Source organism: Trichoplusia ni, chromosome 10 (genome assembly GCF_003590095.1).
Source record: "Trichoplusia ni isolate ovarian cell line Hi5 chromosome 10, tn1, whole genome shotgun sequence".
NCBI lineage: Eukaryota > Metazoa > Arthropoda > Insecta > Lepidoptera > Noctuidae > Trichoplusia > Trichoplusia ni.
The window spans coordinates 9,496,460-9,514,562 of NC_039487.1; the positions used below are offsets into that span (position 1 = coordinate 9,496,460).

The 18,103-nt window shown below is 34.7% G+C and overlaps 1 protein-coding gene across 1 annotated transcript; it reads right to left on the minus strand.

Annotated features, from left to right (window-relative positions):
• Positions 1 to 12,492: 12,492 nt before the first annotated feature.
• Positions 12,493 to 17,311, minus strand: LOC113498136 (juvenile hormone-binding protein-like). Its single transcript, XM_026878075.1, has 5 exons — positions 17,178 to 17,311; positions 15,961 to 16,189; positions 15,300 to 15,427; positions 13,227 to 13,379; positions 12,493 to 12,687 (listed from the first exon to the last, which is right to left on the minus strand). The coding sequence occupies exons 1-5, from the start codon at positions 17,236 to 17,238 to the stop codon at positions 12,521 to 12,523; spliced, it is 738 nt and encodes a 245-aa protein (XP_026733876.1). The 5' UTR covers positions 17,239 to 17,311; the 3' UTR covers positions 12,493 to 12,520.
• Between the last annotated feature and the right edge of the window lie 792 nt (positions 17,312 to 18,103).

Sequence of the window (18,103 nt, forward strand, 5' to 3'; positions counted from 1 at the left end):
GTTATGATGTGGCGATTTAATAAATGAGAAATAAGTAGAAATTGGTTATATGATGTTAGTAAGCTTCTCGTTACTAATCGCATTTCCACTTATGTGCTTCTAAATTGAGAATTTAAAAATAGATTAGATTTAAACCCGTATAAAAAATATGTTCATTAATTTATACTTGTTTAGCCTTTTACGAGAGCCGAGTTAGTGATAAGGGTGTATAAATCGGCACTGAAACAGCTTTACAAAAGTTTCTTGAGATACGGCGTTAAAGATCGTCAGGCATAGATTTATTTTAACATGCGGGGTAACATGGATATTCGTTGAATTTTAACTATTTACAATAACGAATGGGTCATTTGTATAGTGTGTAACTGACAGCCCCAAGTTCCGTCAGTACTTGAAACAGAAAGAATAGCATCGTGTTTCGGCTATTGCATCAGAAGCTTTCTATTCGTTTCCTAGCTTAATACATTTTTAGCCCCTCTGTGGTGTTTCATAAATATGATCGAGTTTAGTCCCACGCGACGCTGAGGTCACTTATATACTGTCGCGTCTGTCCCTTTGTAGCTCGTCCAATATCCTTATTAGTTACCGACGCAGATATATTGGACTCTAAGGGACAATTTTGCGTTTAATAAAATGTTTTAGGCCTTTTATACACACAATGTTTACGTTTATCGTATTGATTTAAATGTTGTTTTGTTTCATTCAGATATTTTTAAACAGTTAAATACAATAATATGAAATGGTTTTTAACCTCTTTCGTAATCTTAAATCAGTGGAACTTTGATGGCCGCAAATTATACCTTTTAAAGCTAAAAAACAATAACTAAATGATTAGGCTCAATGAAAGAAATTGAGCTTTGATAACAAAATAAATTTATTATTTGTTTTTTCGATATGCCTAAATACGATTTTTAAGTATTTTTCATGAATGTTGCTCATAAATGTAGAGTCAAAAGAGGAAGTTCGTTAAAAATTATAGTTTTCTTAGAGTTTTTAGTAGAATTTTATGACGATATTTTATAGCTTAACCGAACTTCATTCTTATTCCCAATGTTAAAGTCAATAAAATCGTTGGACCATACTTTTGTTCTTCTGTGAGGATACGCGGCAAAAAAGACGAATTTCACTATTTCCCTCAACCTTAATTAGGTTTGAGGCTGGTTGATAAATGATCTGTGCAAATTTAATGATCTCCCTTTATGAAAAATTCTGAGCGATGAACAGACAACGGGATCTTTGTTCATGGAGCGGGATTCGCGTAAAACATTACTGAGTATTACTGAGTATTTTAGATGGTAAATAAGGATGGATTCGAAAAGCTTTATTGGTTGTGTGGAAGATATCGTAAGCAGCTTAACTTGCTAGCGTGGAAATAAAAGGTTTTCGAATCGGATAGCTTAAATCGTATTGTAGGTAAACAATCGGACCATGATATCTTAGTAAACCATGGAAATCTAAATAGATAGTCCATTTGTTATTGGTGGATAGCACTGCAGAAAATGAACACATTATATAGAGAATAAGGCCCGGGTTTAGCAATGTTAGTTAGACAAAACAGGATCGTTAGCGGGAGCGAACTCGGTGACTGAATAAACAAATGACTGTGCTAAGTGGGTCAAATAGGTTTTTCGTAGCTAAATTAGCTTGCAAGTAGGTAACGTGAATAAATAGTAGGTATTTTAAGGCACAATATGGGTAATATCGATTTCGATGACATAATCTATGATAGAGTGGTGTTACCCCGTCCATCTCAGCCAAGCTGACCCATTTCGAAACTGTCAACGAAAATGACATAAACGCCCACATATTTTCTCACATTTTTGTACAGAGTTAATATTCTCAACATATGCCAGTCATAACGTAAGTAATAGGCCCAATCCCTTTTTTACGTCATGAGTGAAGTTTAAAATCGAGGTTGTCATATTTGAATATTTTGTGAGGCAATACATTTAATGCATGCATTATTATGCATGACATATGAATCTCGTGAAAGTAATGCCTTTTGGCAACATTACTGCGTATCTGGGCCGGTTTTCTCGTAACGGAGAGATTAAGTTGAATAATTTTCGTTTGTTGATGTTACAGCTGTTACATTATTGTTTAAACGGACAATTCGAGAAATCTTCACTGTGGAAATGAAGTACTTGGCTAGTAATATGATATTTGCGAAAAACATCAGATTAATCCAATTTACAAAGAAACGGAACCATCTTATTTTTTAAACTAAATAAAAATACGAGGGTAAGACACGTCAAAGATTATGAAATATGTTCTAGTGACGGCTAGTAATTTCTGTAAAAATGGACTAAAGTGCTTTTTTTAATTTTATAATTTAAAAATCAATGTCGTTCTACCAACTTTGGAATAAACATGTATGGCACTGTAGTGTACGTTATCATTTAGCTGGAGTATCGATCATTTACAGGGATAGCGATCAGGAGCATTTACAAGTTCTGACCCTGAAATAATCAACATTACGTTATTAACCTGTATTTTTAGCATTTTAAAAGACCTAAAGTGAGTCACAATACAATGACAGGTTTTATTCTTGTAACGCCTATATGCGTGTACTGTTCCGTAACGTGTCAATAAAATAACCGTTAAAAACACGGCTATTCAAGTAGTAACAAAGATAACAAATAAACATAATAGATGGCGCTACTAGTACATACATATTGTTAGATGAATGTTAAGGTGTACCTCCTATTTAACCTATTGTGCAATACTTTGACATTGTTACCGTGCTAGCTTTTTTCACTCACCATGTTACCTTGCCTTCCGGAAGGATAACTTTCCGAAAACAAAATTTATATACCAAGAGATAGAGATAGCGCCCCACGCGACTGTTATCTCGTATTAAATGTATGGTAATACTCTTAACGTTTTTGATGATTGATCAGTATACACGGTGATTTTTTAAGTCGTCTTACAAAAGCAGCCCAGTTCATGTATCCGTCGTAAAATACCTACCCCTAGGCGGGATTTTTTTTTATCATCAAGCAAGATAATAGGTACGAAGAAAAATGAAAAAAAGAGAAATCTGAAAAATACTCTTAAAAATGATAAAAACGCCGCCGCCCGCGCCCCTCACCATTGTTACAAGCCGTTTTTCTAAAAAACTACGAATTGCATCATAATATTGAATAAAAATTGCATTTTAAATTTATTCAAATCTCATAAATACCTATTTTTTTTTATCATGAACGTGTTCTAGACATTGGGTACATGAACTGGGCTGCTTTTGTAAGACGACTAAAAAATCACGGTGTATGACGAATTGATCTAGATTTCTTTCGAATCCCCCTAGTATTTTAGGCGCTATTGTAGAACTAGATTGGAGCAAAAGAAATCCAAACAAACAGTACAAAGCTTGCCAAAAGAAATCGGATTAAAAAAAACCGTGTTATAAACAACAAAGGCCTTTTTTTTCGTTTCCTCAAATCATTTTAATTTTAATGTAAAATCAAAGTACTAACTATGACTAACAGCGGATACATAAGTGCACTTTGAGAAGTAATTTAGTTCGTATTAAAAAAATAAGTAGCATGATATTTTCCTGGATTAATTTTGTTACTTCGATAACCTTTCTGCACATTTCTAGCCTTTCGCCTAATAGTTTATTTATTTACAAGTTTTACAACAGAGCAATTTTATTAAATAGCTTTAACTGACTTTAACTGATTTTATACAACCCTTGTCCAGTAAGTATAGGTAAAGGAACTTTTTTTTTATTGTAGTAACTACCTGTGAGACAACAGAAGTGAGCGTGTACAGACCACGCTAAAAATAAGTACAGTAATAAAAGAAAAAATAAAAATAAATCGTTCTGCATAAAAGAGGAATGTCAAGCGGTTTTTAATTTAAATAATTATTATTAAATCGGTATTTATACGTCTTTGACTATTTTTACACTTCGTGTTATCTATTCTATAACTCATATAGAATACTACTACTTTGACGACCTCCGTGGTCGAGTGGCGTACGCACCGGTTTCAAGGTGTCGCTAGCTCTGAGGTCCCGGGTTCGATCCCCGGTCGGGTCAATGTAAAAATCACATTTCTACATTGTCTCGGGTCTGGGTGTTTGTGGTACCTTCGTTGTATCTGTATTCCATAACACAAGTGCTTTGGCAACTTACTTTGGGTTCAGAACAATGTATGTGATGTTGTCCGCATTATATTATATAGGGATGATTCAGTAACTTACGTTCTGTTCGTTAAGCTTCAATAAATATATAGCAATAATTTGCTTCAAACTGTAATTAACTTCAAGGCAAGAAGTAAAAAAGTTTCTTTGTGAACAGAGAGATTGCAAACTTAATTACTCTGTAATAAGACCTTAAGGACTAACGGCAATAAGTTTATTGACTTCAAACATTTCTGTACGTAAACTACTTTTTTGAGTCATAAAGTCATTGTTATAAAACGTTATTATTTCGTTTATTTATGTAACCTTTTTATTAAATAATAAAACTGTATATATTTAATATTTTTGTATATTTTTTTAATTTACCACACTACGAAGGTGTGACATAAAAGTGAAATGTTGCACAGTGACATGTTATGCCTGTTGGTAACCTTTTTACTTTGCGAGCAATGTATATTATACCACAATTCCATCATCATCTTTGACCTTCATCTTTTTAACTTTCATGATCTTTAAAAAAAAGGTAAAGTTAATCTACATAAATTTTATTGCTCTTGCTAAGTGAAGTAGGTTATATTTGCACGTTCAAATGTTTTTGTACTGTCTGGTAAGACACTTGAATTTCGAATACGAAAATAATTTTATCTAAGAATCTTGACTCACGATTCATAATCACCAGCATTCATTTTATGAACAGAACATGAAAGAAATAAACGTTTATGATGAGGTCACACTGAGTTCGGCTTTTGACCTTGCTGGTCTTTTCGCTCATAAAAGTCTATTTCTATTCCGTAGAATTTAGTTATGATTATTATGCATGTAACAAAATGAAAAGGTATTTTTATGTGATTTTTAATTATTAAAATAATGTTTGACGGATTGATAATTATTTTGTGTTAACGGTTTACTCATGCGTATTTACCGGGATAGGCCGACTAGTTTCGGACCCAACCGGAGACCTTAATCTTGAGCTTAAATGATTTGATTTGAGCTGACGTGGAGTCGAATACATTGATTTCATATCACTACAAGAACACACAACAAAACCAATAATTTACCATTCAAGAGTCCCCCTGTACTATGGGGATTGATAAGACCGGGAAGTGTTTGTAAAACCAGTGTTTTAGTAATGATCAGGACTAAAAGAAAGGTTTCTCAACTTATAAACCTTTTGGGAGGCATATAATTTAGAACTTATTCACAATACACAATACTTAACGAATACCCATCGGCTGTTTTACTCAGGTAATCTAATATTACATTTAAAATCATTTTTTTAGGAGGATTCAGTATATTTTGCAGGTTTTCCTTTTATCGCAAGAAAAAAAAAGAATATCAAAGAGTTTTGTTTTTATAACAGAGTAATACCTGGCAAAATTCTGAGAGTTTGATTAAATTATAATTCCAATTTCCGTCTTACGAGCAAGTGAAAATGTCTAAAAATTCTTCTAATATAATAGGTATAAACAGGGTCGTGTAATACTGAATTTGTAGAATAATTTCTGTGAAAGTTTGAAGATGATTAATGGAGTTGGCGGTTTGTGGCACAAAGAACTTACCGGTATTGCTTTCGGTGATAATTTATGTGGGCTGAGATGGCAAAAAGCTTCAATTATTAGAAGATAAGCAAAATAATTTTGAAATTATGAAGTTTTGCGTTCGTAAGCACACCATTTGGACTTAATTTTATTATTGATTATTTTGTCCAATTTAAATTTAAGGTGACTTTAACATAACTTAATCGGTGAACAAACTGTTAATTAAGGACTCCGGTTGGGTCCGTATTAAGGCCGCCTATCCCGATAAATACGCGTAAGTAAACCGTCACTAAATGAGTAATTTATATCTGCCTTGCACAAGATATATCAAACTTGACACCGTCATTATAAAGGCGGAATTTGTGTACACGTTTGTAATTCTGTCTCTATATCTATCACGATCACGAGGTCCAGCTCGTCTTTAGTATTGTTTTGACTTTGCTGATCGAGAGCTGTCATACGAGTGTTATTTTTCCGGGTTAGAAGCATAACGTACCTATTTCCTACCATCTATGTATATTCAATGAGATACTGCTGTATACCGGAGATCCCGAGGGTACCCAGAATGTTTCAATTTAGAGATATCCTCGTATGATTTCACATGATATATGGGTCTGCAGATTGCACCAACGGAATGTCAGCGAAACCTCTGTAGATGTACGCATTTCGACAGTTATTGATATATAGACTGTGAACCATTTGTGTAGTACAATAGGGGTTTTTGAAAAATATGTCTAACATTTCTTATGCGGCGGTATCTTTAGGAGTTTGAAAACAATGCCTGGTATATTTTACACCACATAATACTGAAATAGAGGACAAAAGCTCTTTAATCAAAGCATAAAACAGATTTAAATATTATCCACTGTAAAATTATTATAGTATACACATTAGGTGTCTCGTTGCTATCAGCAACACACAATTGTTTTCAAAACATACTTTAATTAGAGCATAATAGATATATCTCATTAGGAGTAATTAACCACATTAACATTTGAACCGAAGTTTTAATAACTTCTTATCCTCTTTGTGAGTGTGTGTGTATGTTTGTTACTTCTTCACGTCGAATCGGCTGAAGCAATTTCAATGAAATTTGGTACAGAGTTAGCTGAACTCTGTACCAAACCTCGCCCATCCGTGCAGTCAAAAGTTATGTAATAAGTTATCTGATAATCTATCCTCATCTATTCAGTTACCCACTATTACCAACCAACAACTATCAACAAAAATATCCTACTTTTGTACTTGATCGGCACTCGTGACGTCAGCTGTCGCCAAGCTATTTTTAATATCTATGTTAAAATACATTAGGGGATTAGTTACTAAGTATCTTCGACCTTTTTACCCTTTTAGCCATTGGAGCAAGCCATCCCTTAGCCAATGAAAAGTTTAAAGGTTGGTTCGTAACCTACATATGGAATATTACGACTCCAATGCTTTGTACTTAATATAGCTACGAACAGTGTTGTTAGAGAAATTTTCTACATGTTTTTTTAATGTGAAGTACTGGATTTGTACTGTACTGTAGTTATTTGAAACACGAGAATTTTATCATACTTAAAAAATATTGTGAGTATAAACTGTGACAATGCTAGAAAACGATAGGAAGTTTGAACTAATTCGCATGTGGCTGAATTTAAGTTTTGATTATAAGTACACCATTTCAAAATTTATAACTTGCTTAGTATTTAATAGTAGGTGTAAGAACATACTTTTACAAATTGAGAATTTTATCTTGAAATTATATATTTCCTTTCCTTAACTGATGGAAATTGCCTCTGTCTCTAGCATTTCTAAGGAATCTATTAGAATCACGGTGGTAAGCAACAAAGAAACAAAAAAGAATGGGTTTTCTGTTTTAATCATAACTCTTTATTAATTCTCGCCCTTACACATATACACTTATTAAATAGATGTTGGTATCCATATTTCGCAATAAGGATAAGTATTGTATTGAATTAGATTCCCTTGAAGATGGCTGTCCTTGGCAGCATGGCTGCTGACACCCTTAGGCTATTCGTAAAGGCAACTAGAGCAGGCGCCACGACTTTGCATAGAGTAGTTTTCCTAACGTTAAATTGATTTTCTTCATAGACTTTATTTTGCAGCTTAGTGTCTTCATCTGTAAGAGAACAAACATTAAGTATTATATTTGGGTTAGTAAAGTATAGGCATATTTTAGCTATCAGTGGCATATCGTGAATATTGTTGGCTCATGCCAAAGAGTCAGATGTGATTACTAATGGCTTTATTATCGCATCAGGTGAGTGAGAAACTAAACTATTATCTGAAAACAAAATACGAATCCCGACCTTCGTTTTGCAGACCTGAAAGTTTAAATGTGAAAAAAATATGTTACATACCATTGTTCAAAGCGTTTTGTAATTCATCTGAGAAGGTTACTTCAGGTTCTTCAAGAATCTCGCATGTGCTCGTTTCAGGTCCCATAGTGAAGTATTCTATATCTCCTCTCTTTATCGTGTAGGGGACAGGGGTAATGGGTGATTCCAAAAACAGCTGTTGAAGAATTTTTTTTTTAAACAATGACTATTAAGAAAACCAAGTTTTAACCAACCTATATGTTGTTCCCGTCGCGGTAAATACATATTCTATTATTTCGCACACAAATAGAGCAACTATAAGTTATGTACTAGACTTCAGTTGGTAAGTAGGCTATTTGGTGCATAGGAGTTTTTTTGTAATCTGTTTTAGGCCTTAGAGTTATTACTTAAGTGGATGATAAATACAATTACAATATTACTATACAGGTTGGCGAATATGTCAGTTAAATTGAATAGCACGTTTAACAGGTGGTTATGAAATCTTCCTCCCAGAAGATCAGTAATTACGATCGAAAGTTTTTAAACTTTCGACTGTCCGAATGATTCGATTTTTAAATCGTCAATTATGGAACATTTTGACGACCTCCGTGGTCGAGTGGCGTACGCACCGGTTTCAAGGTGTCGCTAGCTCTGAGGTCCCGGGTTCGATCCCCGGTCGGGTCAATGTAAAAATTCACATTTCTACATTGCCTCGGGTCTGGGTGTTTGTGGTACCTTCGTTGTATCTGAATTCCATAACACAAGTGCTTGAGCAACTTACTTTGGGTTCAGAACAATTGTATGTGATGTTGTCCGCATTTATTTATTTATTTTTATTTACATGGCTATAGAGAAAAACGGTTTAACTGCTTTAATTCTAGTTATTTTTTTTATTCTTTTAATTACATGTAATTTTGTAACTAGTATGGAGTAGGTACGTCAATTCAATTGTGATAACCTATTCGCCACCCTATAGAGGTGTTCTTACTTCCTGTAGAGCTGTAACGTCCATTGAAACTTTTGTTTTTATTGGTCAATTTAATATTGACATCAGAATCAACATTTACAACTGTTCTCGATTTAAATACCACAGTTTTCTTGTCCATGTCCATTCTGCAAAAATTAAATGTTTTCTGAGTATGTTGCGAAGAAGCCACTTATTTACAAACGAGTAGTAAACATCATTTTTAAATATATATATTTTCTTATCTAGCCCACTGTGTCCCACTTCTGGGCAAAGGTCTCCCCCAGATCCCAAATATACATAAAGTATTATATCTTTCAAATTATTTATTCTTCTGTCAAATTATTTATTATTTATTATTTTGTCAAAAGGTAGGAGGTAACCTACTTCAAATCCACAAGCTTCAAGTCCTTATAACCAGTCATGTTGAGATTGGTGAACTTGAAGACGAGAACTTCATCTTCATCCACAACGACGTCCAATCCGGGAACGGTGTATGGGTTCTAAGGTTTTAACTTCGGTATTTGGGATTCCTTTGTGGCTAAGAAGTTTTCAGATACTTTTTTCAGACATGGCAAGTCATCTTTGAAGCAGGGTTTGTATGTACCTGTGAAAAAATATTAATGGTTAAAATAGTATCGAGCTTTAACCGCCTAAATGGAAGAAGGGGTGGATTTTGCTCTGCCAGCTTTAAGTTGACCATTTTTACAAATGAACACAAGTAAATTTACTAAGGAACACTCGGCTGATGAGAAACTGAGCATTGTGTCACAAAACATGTGGACCAGTGGACCAGTGGCAAGAGAAATGGCTAAACACACAGTGACAGTGAGATGGATGCTTGGCCATGGACAGAGCTTCATGACAAAAACATGCAGTATTTTGTTACAACTAAAATGGTTTATATTTATTAAATCGAATGAAAAGTGTTCGATATGCAGTTTAAATCGAATAAGCAGCCCAACACTATTCCTCGCCAAAAACGTCAACTTAGATTTGACAAAGTATATAGCCTGGACGGACCTTGTGACATAAATTCAGAGGTATCTCATAATCAAGGCAATAAAAAAATTAATAAAGTTAGTGGATAATTTAGAACTTTCAACATTAAGTTAGAAATGTTTAATGTTAAGTTAACTTACGTTCATCCGCAAACGCAGAGAATACTAAGTTAAGCAAGACAAGGCTCTTGAAAACAACCATGTTGCAGATGTAGCGATCAAAGAAGATCAATTAAAGAATAAAGACTTAATGCTGAATTGACTATATTTATAGTTTTACAATATTATACAGACTACAGAGTGTCCTGAAAACAGCGCTACAAACTATAGAATGAGTGACAATTTAGTTATGTTTTAAGTTGGGCTTTGTAAATAGAAACAGCTTGGAGTTCCATCAAATTTCATCCTTAAGGTTATTATTTTAAGTCACGATAGATGCGTTTTAAATTGTGCGTAAGGTAAGCAAAATAACTTTCCCGACGTGCGTACGATACGAACGTCGAAGTTGCTTCTTGTGGTTCGATGCTTCGTTGTTGCTTCGTGGTCTGTGGAGCATTGCAGAAATTCTGCTTATCAATGAAATTAAAACTAAATTAAATTAAAATTTGGCTTTTTTGACAGAATGTGTTAGGATTTTCAAGTATTATACCAGCGTATAAGGCGGCATCATGAGCGCGGTCATAGATGAAATACATTATAGTCGAACCGTCCTCATATCCAAATAATGTTTTCGATGTTTTTTGATAAACGTAAATTCGGTATTAGGTGCAGAGTGTACAGCCGTGGTAATTAGCAGACAACCTGTATCTGAATATCTGTTGCACGCAAACCCGATAATAAAGGTCAGAAACGCATGCATAAAGCTAAGTACCAAAACACCGGATGTTTTCTGTCACCACCTAGTTTTTATAATGTTGTTACGTATAATATTTCAAAATGAAATTGATGGATTAATACCTACATGTTTCATAATTTATTGACACCAACTTGTGATTGCTAATTACCACGTCAATGTAATTTGGTTCGACGAACTTCTTGTATACGAAGACCCACATCACACGGCGTTACAAATTGCAGTACTATGTTTTGGTTCAAGGACTTAATCTTGATTCTAAATAATTGATTCGTTTAAAAGGTATGTGTTGACAAAATCAAAAATATTTTAAAACTGGATGGTTCAGAAACATGGTGCAATTTTGATATAGCGAATTTCTGTTGCATTGTCGTCTAGTTTTGTCGTAGTCGCGCCTAAAGCAGTTTTACTTCAAAAAATATTTGTTAGAGTTCAGTTTGCCCAGCATTCAGATCTAAAACTGACTAGTTATAAAAAATATTCTTTAAGAGGATGGCCATGAGGATAGAACGATATTTTGCTTGCTGATAGATAAAATGTTTTGCCGATTATTAGGTATCTAGTTTAAATCATATATGTATATTTTTTTTCGGTTTCCTTCCTATTAAACTTGTTTTACCTGCTTAGTTGTTAAGTGAACGATGTGTTCATAATTCGAAGCGATTTGTATTGAGCCGGTCTATGTTGATATGCATGTACCTACTTGTGAAGCCTGTTGGCGACCCTCTTAATAAATATAAAATAACTAGTCGGAGACTTTTCGTGCTAAGACGACACATGGAGGTTTATTAAATAGTTTTCCTCCGTGAGCATGCAGAGATCCTAAGTAGTCTATACATTTCTACTAATTCTACTCTACTCTTTCTATAAGGTAACACATAAATAGAAGGTTGAAAAGTAGAAAATAAGAAAGTTTTTTAATAACTACCTGAGGTTATAATTTTGCGAATGTGTCCGAAATGTTGCATCAGAAACTGTTGTTAATTTAACAAAACTCTTTACCTAATGTTCATTGCTTTGTAATGTCAGGTAGACTATAAATAAACATAATAAATGGCGCTACAAGTATAAACTAAAAATTCATCCAGTAGCTCCACAAAAACTAAACATTATCTCTTGTAAGCATTTTTAAAGCATGGCATTCACCTCTTGCATATGATATGTGGCAGAAAAAGGATAAAAAGGCAAGATTATAATTAAGAGTTTCTTTTCCGTTACCAAATAGGGCTATAACGAAAAATAAACCAAAAATGAGAGAGCTAAATTGAGCTCGTTGTGCGAAATGATATTTTTTCATTGTTAAACTCAAAACATAAAAATACAGCAGTGACTAAATGCTTAACAACTTTTTTCAAATTAAATATACCTTGCAAATAAGTTAAATGGTATCACTTTAACACATCGAATTCAATTCAGGTTCGTCATTGTAGGTATGTCTTCGCCCCTTTTAGCTCTTTTTGACTAAAAGTCCGTCACAAATTCTAAACCCCCGCTCAGTAGATAAAGGAAGAGAGGGTTTAGACTTACTAATGGTAACACCGCAGGACTTTCAACGGCCAAAAGCTGCAACAGTTTCGAGTTTAGGTAATCCAAGCAGAACATTTTTTTATTCGTTTTAGAAATAACGGATGCCATGGTTTGTCAATTGAAACCGACAAATGAAACAAAGATACAAAACGTAGAATTTACTCATAACAGTTTTAATAAAGACCGAGGAAGAAGCGTTTGGCTGGTAAGGTTGTTGCTAAGGTCCTTAAGTTATTTATGACGACAACATAGGCGGAATCTACGATCTTGCATAAAGTTTTCTTTCTGAGGTTGACTTTGTTTTCTTCGTAGGGTGATTTTAGCTGCCTTGCATCATTATCTGCAATTTAACAAAATACAGAAAAATATTTTTATTACGGTAAATGCTCCGTTTAAAATATATTCTATAGTTGTTCTTATATCAAGCCCTGATAGCATTTTTTTCGGTGACACTCTTGACACATGTGTGGTTTGTAATAGACATTTCGCTGGGTGTGGATGGTTCCTAGACGGCAAGTTAAATTATAGTTATAATGTCTCAAACCTCACTTCTTAAAGTTCGATCAATGGAATTAACTTTATTTACTTTAATTTAACCAGCAGGTCTTCTAGAATCTGCTAGACCTCTATATGCCTTATAGAGTACAACTGCAACGTTCTTATTTTAAAGCTGAGGTAGCAGACCTCGCCTTGAAGTTTGCCTTTGGCTTACAAAAATCTATTCTTTACTCTTATTTATTACTAGTAATTGGTGTTGAGAAATGGGTCGTCAACGATCGTCCGTGAAAAATGGGTTAGCTACACCAGCACCAAAAAGGGATAAGGGAGTATAAAAGTCTATAATAAATATTAGGATTATATAAAAATGCTTAAACATACCGTTGAGTAAAGCTGCCTGTAATTCATCTCCAACGGTCACCGTGGGTTCCTCAATAATTTCGCATGTGTTTGTTTCGGGTCCCACTTCAAAATATATTTCGTTATCTCCTTTTTTCACCAGGCTGTAGCCGTAATTGGAGGTTCCTGAAGCGGCTGTTGGCAATAAATAAGATTTCATATAAGTTTTAGTAATCAGACATAAATATAAGAAACATACGAGTAATTCTTATTCAGGTACATAATTAGAAAGTTTTGCGTACACGGTGCGCATTTATCGCGTTTGTTTGTAATTTTAAGCTCGTTTGGAAGGTCTTACAAAGGTTACTACCAGTCGAACGATTTGGGAGCAAAAAAACTAATGAAAAAGAAAACTAATAGTAATTTAGCTAGTTGGTGATGACGGGAATTGCAAGCCCCAAAGTGAAGTACTTAGTATCCGATTTTGGCCTAATGTAGACCAGCTGCCTAAGCCTTATGACTAAATGGATTGAAATCGCCCACTTGCAGGTCATTGTCTGAATCTGTCATTGCACTTACGACTTCCCTCAAAAAACAATAGTTAGTAATGTTATTAGGGCTGCAATTAGATTGGTTCGTTTGCCTTTGTCGCCCTGTAAAAATAGGCCAGGTGCAGCTTTCGCTTAGCCTGATTTCGATTTCACGCAGTCGACATTTAATTATCAGCACGTATATAGTTATTTCTAATATTTGATTTAATTTGATTATGAAGCATACCCTCGGGATATTGTTTACTATAATGCGGAAGGAATGTTATTGTTTTGTAAAGTCTTAGCTCTGCATATACATAAAGCAACAAAAATATACTGACTCGAGGAACTCGTAAATAATATTGGTATCTGCAAATTATCTACATCGATAATTTTACACAAATACACATCGAAATATTGAAAACAAAAGGTTTGAAAATTTGGTTAATCAAAAGCGTCATTAGTACCACCCAAGTACGTACTCAGAAATATGGAACATTAAATGAAAATCAACTGTATCCACCTACACTGGAGGTTCTATTTGATAAATCAGTTGATGACACTTTTATTTCTCTTGAACGTTTCGAACCAAATGAAGGAGATTTAGTGTCGGCTGTCTCTTTTATTTTGGGCGTAAGGTCATTTTCATGAGTTTTGTTTATTGTCCGTTATTTCGCCTTTCCCCGACCATGGATGGCGCATCCACAGTCCGAAGCGAGATTTTCGCCTTAAAACTCTCGTCCAAACCACGGGTGAACCAGGATGTAGTCGCCGCCGATCGCTGATACTGATGCGCCTTCGACTTTACCGTGTCCTCTGGGTAATCCTCGCAATGGTGACATCCGGGAGTTTCCTTGTATCCGATCCTCTGGAGGTACCTCCCGGAGCGGCACATGTTGCATTGCTATGCATATCCACTTTCCGGCAACAAGACGCTCGGTTAGGTTTAGTCTGTAAGAATCTGATACTACCCGTTCCCTCCCGTGAGGGTTGTTCCGCCAAACCAAATTAAAAATTACCTACCGGAACAGCTGTGCCCGGTGAGGAATCCCCTCAAAAAGGGAAATACCGCAGTGTGCCCTTCCTGGATCGGCCTTAATAGCAGATAATAAATAATAGAAATCGAAATTAAGGAACTACATATTTGTGGGTACGGTAAATTTTGATGTTTTGTCGTGGGGGTTTCTCGGCTTATTTCCATAGTGTTCCAAAATATTTGGGTGATATGCATAATTTAAAGACTGGGCTTTAACCAATTTTGTGTATCACCATCTGTGTTGGTTTATATTTACTGATAAACTACTACTGCATTATACTAACTGTACTTCTAACTAAAAACATGACGACACGTCAGTAAAACACTTTGTGCCTTCCGAAACAAGACTTCGGTCTCCGAGACTCATTCAGTTTAATTGAATAGGCGACTTAGCTTAGCTAGCCTGTATTCACTTCTGACATCGGTATTTTGCTGCTGGCTTGCAAGGCCGATGAGAGCAATAACAGCTCACAAGTGGCAAACGAAGTTTTTCTGGTGATGACTGAGTCGGATGTGAATAGTCTCAGAATGAATGATGAACTTTCTTACTTGTAGTAGCTTTATAGAGGCCATCGAAACTTTTGTTGTTCTTCTTAGTAAATTTGATGTTCAGGTCAGCGATGATGTTCAAATCAGCTTTCGTTTTTAATACCACTGATTTCTTGTCCGTGTCCATTCTGTAAAATATAATGAACATAGGTTATCATCTGGAGTCAAGTTTTTTTTTCGTAATTGCATTTTTGTTTTTTTTTTGAATTTTTGTTTTGATAAATATATTATGATAACCTGTTTGTTGCAGGTTATAGTATTGCGTGGAATTTGCTGTAAAGTTATGTAATACTACCTAAGAATATTCAACTCAATCATCGTAAGTGTACAGTATATTAACTGATAGCTTATCGACTTTTACATTACCCGTATTTTTGTTAATACTCTAGCTACCTAATATATTTATAGACCGTTAAACACAACCACTATCTTAACATGCAGCAGGTGCGCATGAATTGCTACACCATGCAGCATGGTTGGAACCATAAATAAGATACGAAACTAGGCTTTAAAAAATAGGTGCCAACCTACTAGTAAGCTAAGCAGTTTGCGATTTTTATCTCGTGTTTTCTCTCTACTCTATACTCGTTAAATTCAGGATTCTTCTCATTAATCTTAACGAACATTCTAGTTTATGCTAGTCCCAAGCTGGAAAACTTACTTGTAATCCAAGATCTGCAATTTTTTTAAACCAGTTACACTAAGATTGGTAAACTTGAACAGCAGACCCATCTCTTCGTCCACGAGGACTTCCAATTCAGGAATAATGAAGGGGTCAATAGCTTTAATTTGGGAACCATCAACTCCATTGTGTGTCTTCTCTAAGAAGGCTTCTGTTGCTGCACTCAAACAATTGATGTCATCTTTGTAACAGGGGTCGAAAAAATTGGCTGAAAATTAATGATGTTCAGTTATTAATCCTCACACAATTCATGATAGAAGTCCCTTTCGTTTAATCTAAAATAACAACGACGGAGAACCAGACCCAAGAAAGAGGCTTAGACAAGAGACTACGTCATACGTCAGGAATAGTTTTTAGTAATAAGCATTCCTGACGAATGTTAAAGGCGTTGTAAACAGTTACGAATTTCATTTTCCTCAGGTAAATACAAAAAACAAAGCATATTATGTAGAACAATAAGAAAGAAGCCAATTCTAAAAGATACAAATGCATGACACTGTAAAAGTATAAACCTAATCGAAATCGTAAGTATTTGAAGTGCATAATCAAATCGATAAAACACAAGGCCACTTCGAAGCGATAGCTCCAGAGAGCGAGGGTCGTCTAAACACGTGAGAAGGCTACTTTTTTAATCATGTTCCTATTTTGATCCTGAATCCTGCTTTTTCGTGTAAACGGGTCCATCAAGCGTGCACTTCGTTCTTTCTTAAAATATTCTATATAATCTATCGCATAGCATTAATATAAGAACGATGTAATTACTGATGTTATGTCAATGTTTACACTACGATAATTTAATAGAGAGAGAATAGAATGAACAACCAGCCGATTGCATTCTTTTTACGAACCAAACGCTGAGCACACTCCTCGTTTTGATTAAAAATTTCGTTGAGCTTTTGCATGGCGCAGAAGATGCACTGTTCTATTCAAATTCAAAACCCATGAAATTCTAACAGGTAATGTTCTTGTTAATCACCACCGAAACTTATGAAATTCTTTCTTATTATGTTTTTGAATAACGAATAAATAATATAAAAGAAAGAAATAAATAAATGCACTTTAAAACAGTATACCTAAGCAAAAACTAAACGTTCGAAAAGTATTGACATCTGTCTTAAATATTTTCCATACTATAAATAAATAGATAAAGATTGAATGAATGTATAATTCAAAATATAAAGTTATAAATAACCTACCTTCATTTCCAATTACAGAGTAGACTAAAGAAAGCAGTAAAAGGCTCCTAAATGCAGCCATGTTGCAGACGTACCGATCAAATGAGGAGTAATTAGATACTGACCACTAATACTAAAACCACACTTTCGTTAGTTCACTTATACAAATATACAAATATCGCTGGGAGCAAAGGTCTCAGTTATCAAACGCATGCGGACGTAAGACAAACGATAGTGACAGTTCAGTACCTACAGTATTTATAAACGTATAACGAATGGAGCTATAGATTTAAGACCTAATAACTGTTATTGTTTTAGCACTGATGTCATCAGCATCACACAAGCCGTTTCCCAAATATGTTGGGGTCTTCTTCCGTTCTAACTAAATGCAGCAAAGTACCAGTGTTTAACAAAGAGCGACAGCCTATCTGACATCCTCAACCCAGTTACCTGGACAACTCGATTGACATTCTGGCTTCTTATCTTCTTCTCTTTATTTATGTACTACTGATGTCTGTGTGTACTGATATGGAATAGAGTTCTGAGTCTACTACTCTACTTTATTCTAATTTTACTGTAAAGTTTCTTATTATTAGTGCTACAAGTTTTCATTAGGGCGGATTTTGGACGAAAACAATATAAACGTCACCAACCCAGCCTTTACAATATTTTACATTTATCTCAGCCAATTTTGCGCAATATTGCGCTGACTGAGGATCTTGGATAAATGGTATTCTCTGATATTTACTGAACATTAATCAGAGTAAGAGATTGGCCGTGTTATCGGCACAGCTACCTGAGACAGCGAGCGGTACGCTGTACGTAACGGGCTTAGGCGAACGTCGGAAAATAAAATTTAAACAATAAATAAGGATTTATGAACGAAACAAAGTTTGTTCAGCAATATAAATACTGATATTTGGAAAAATACGTAAAATTATGTGAAA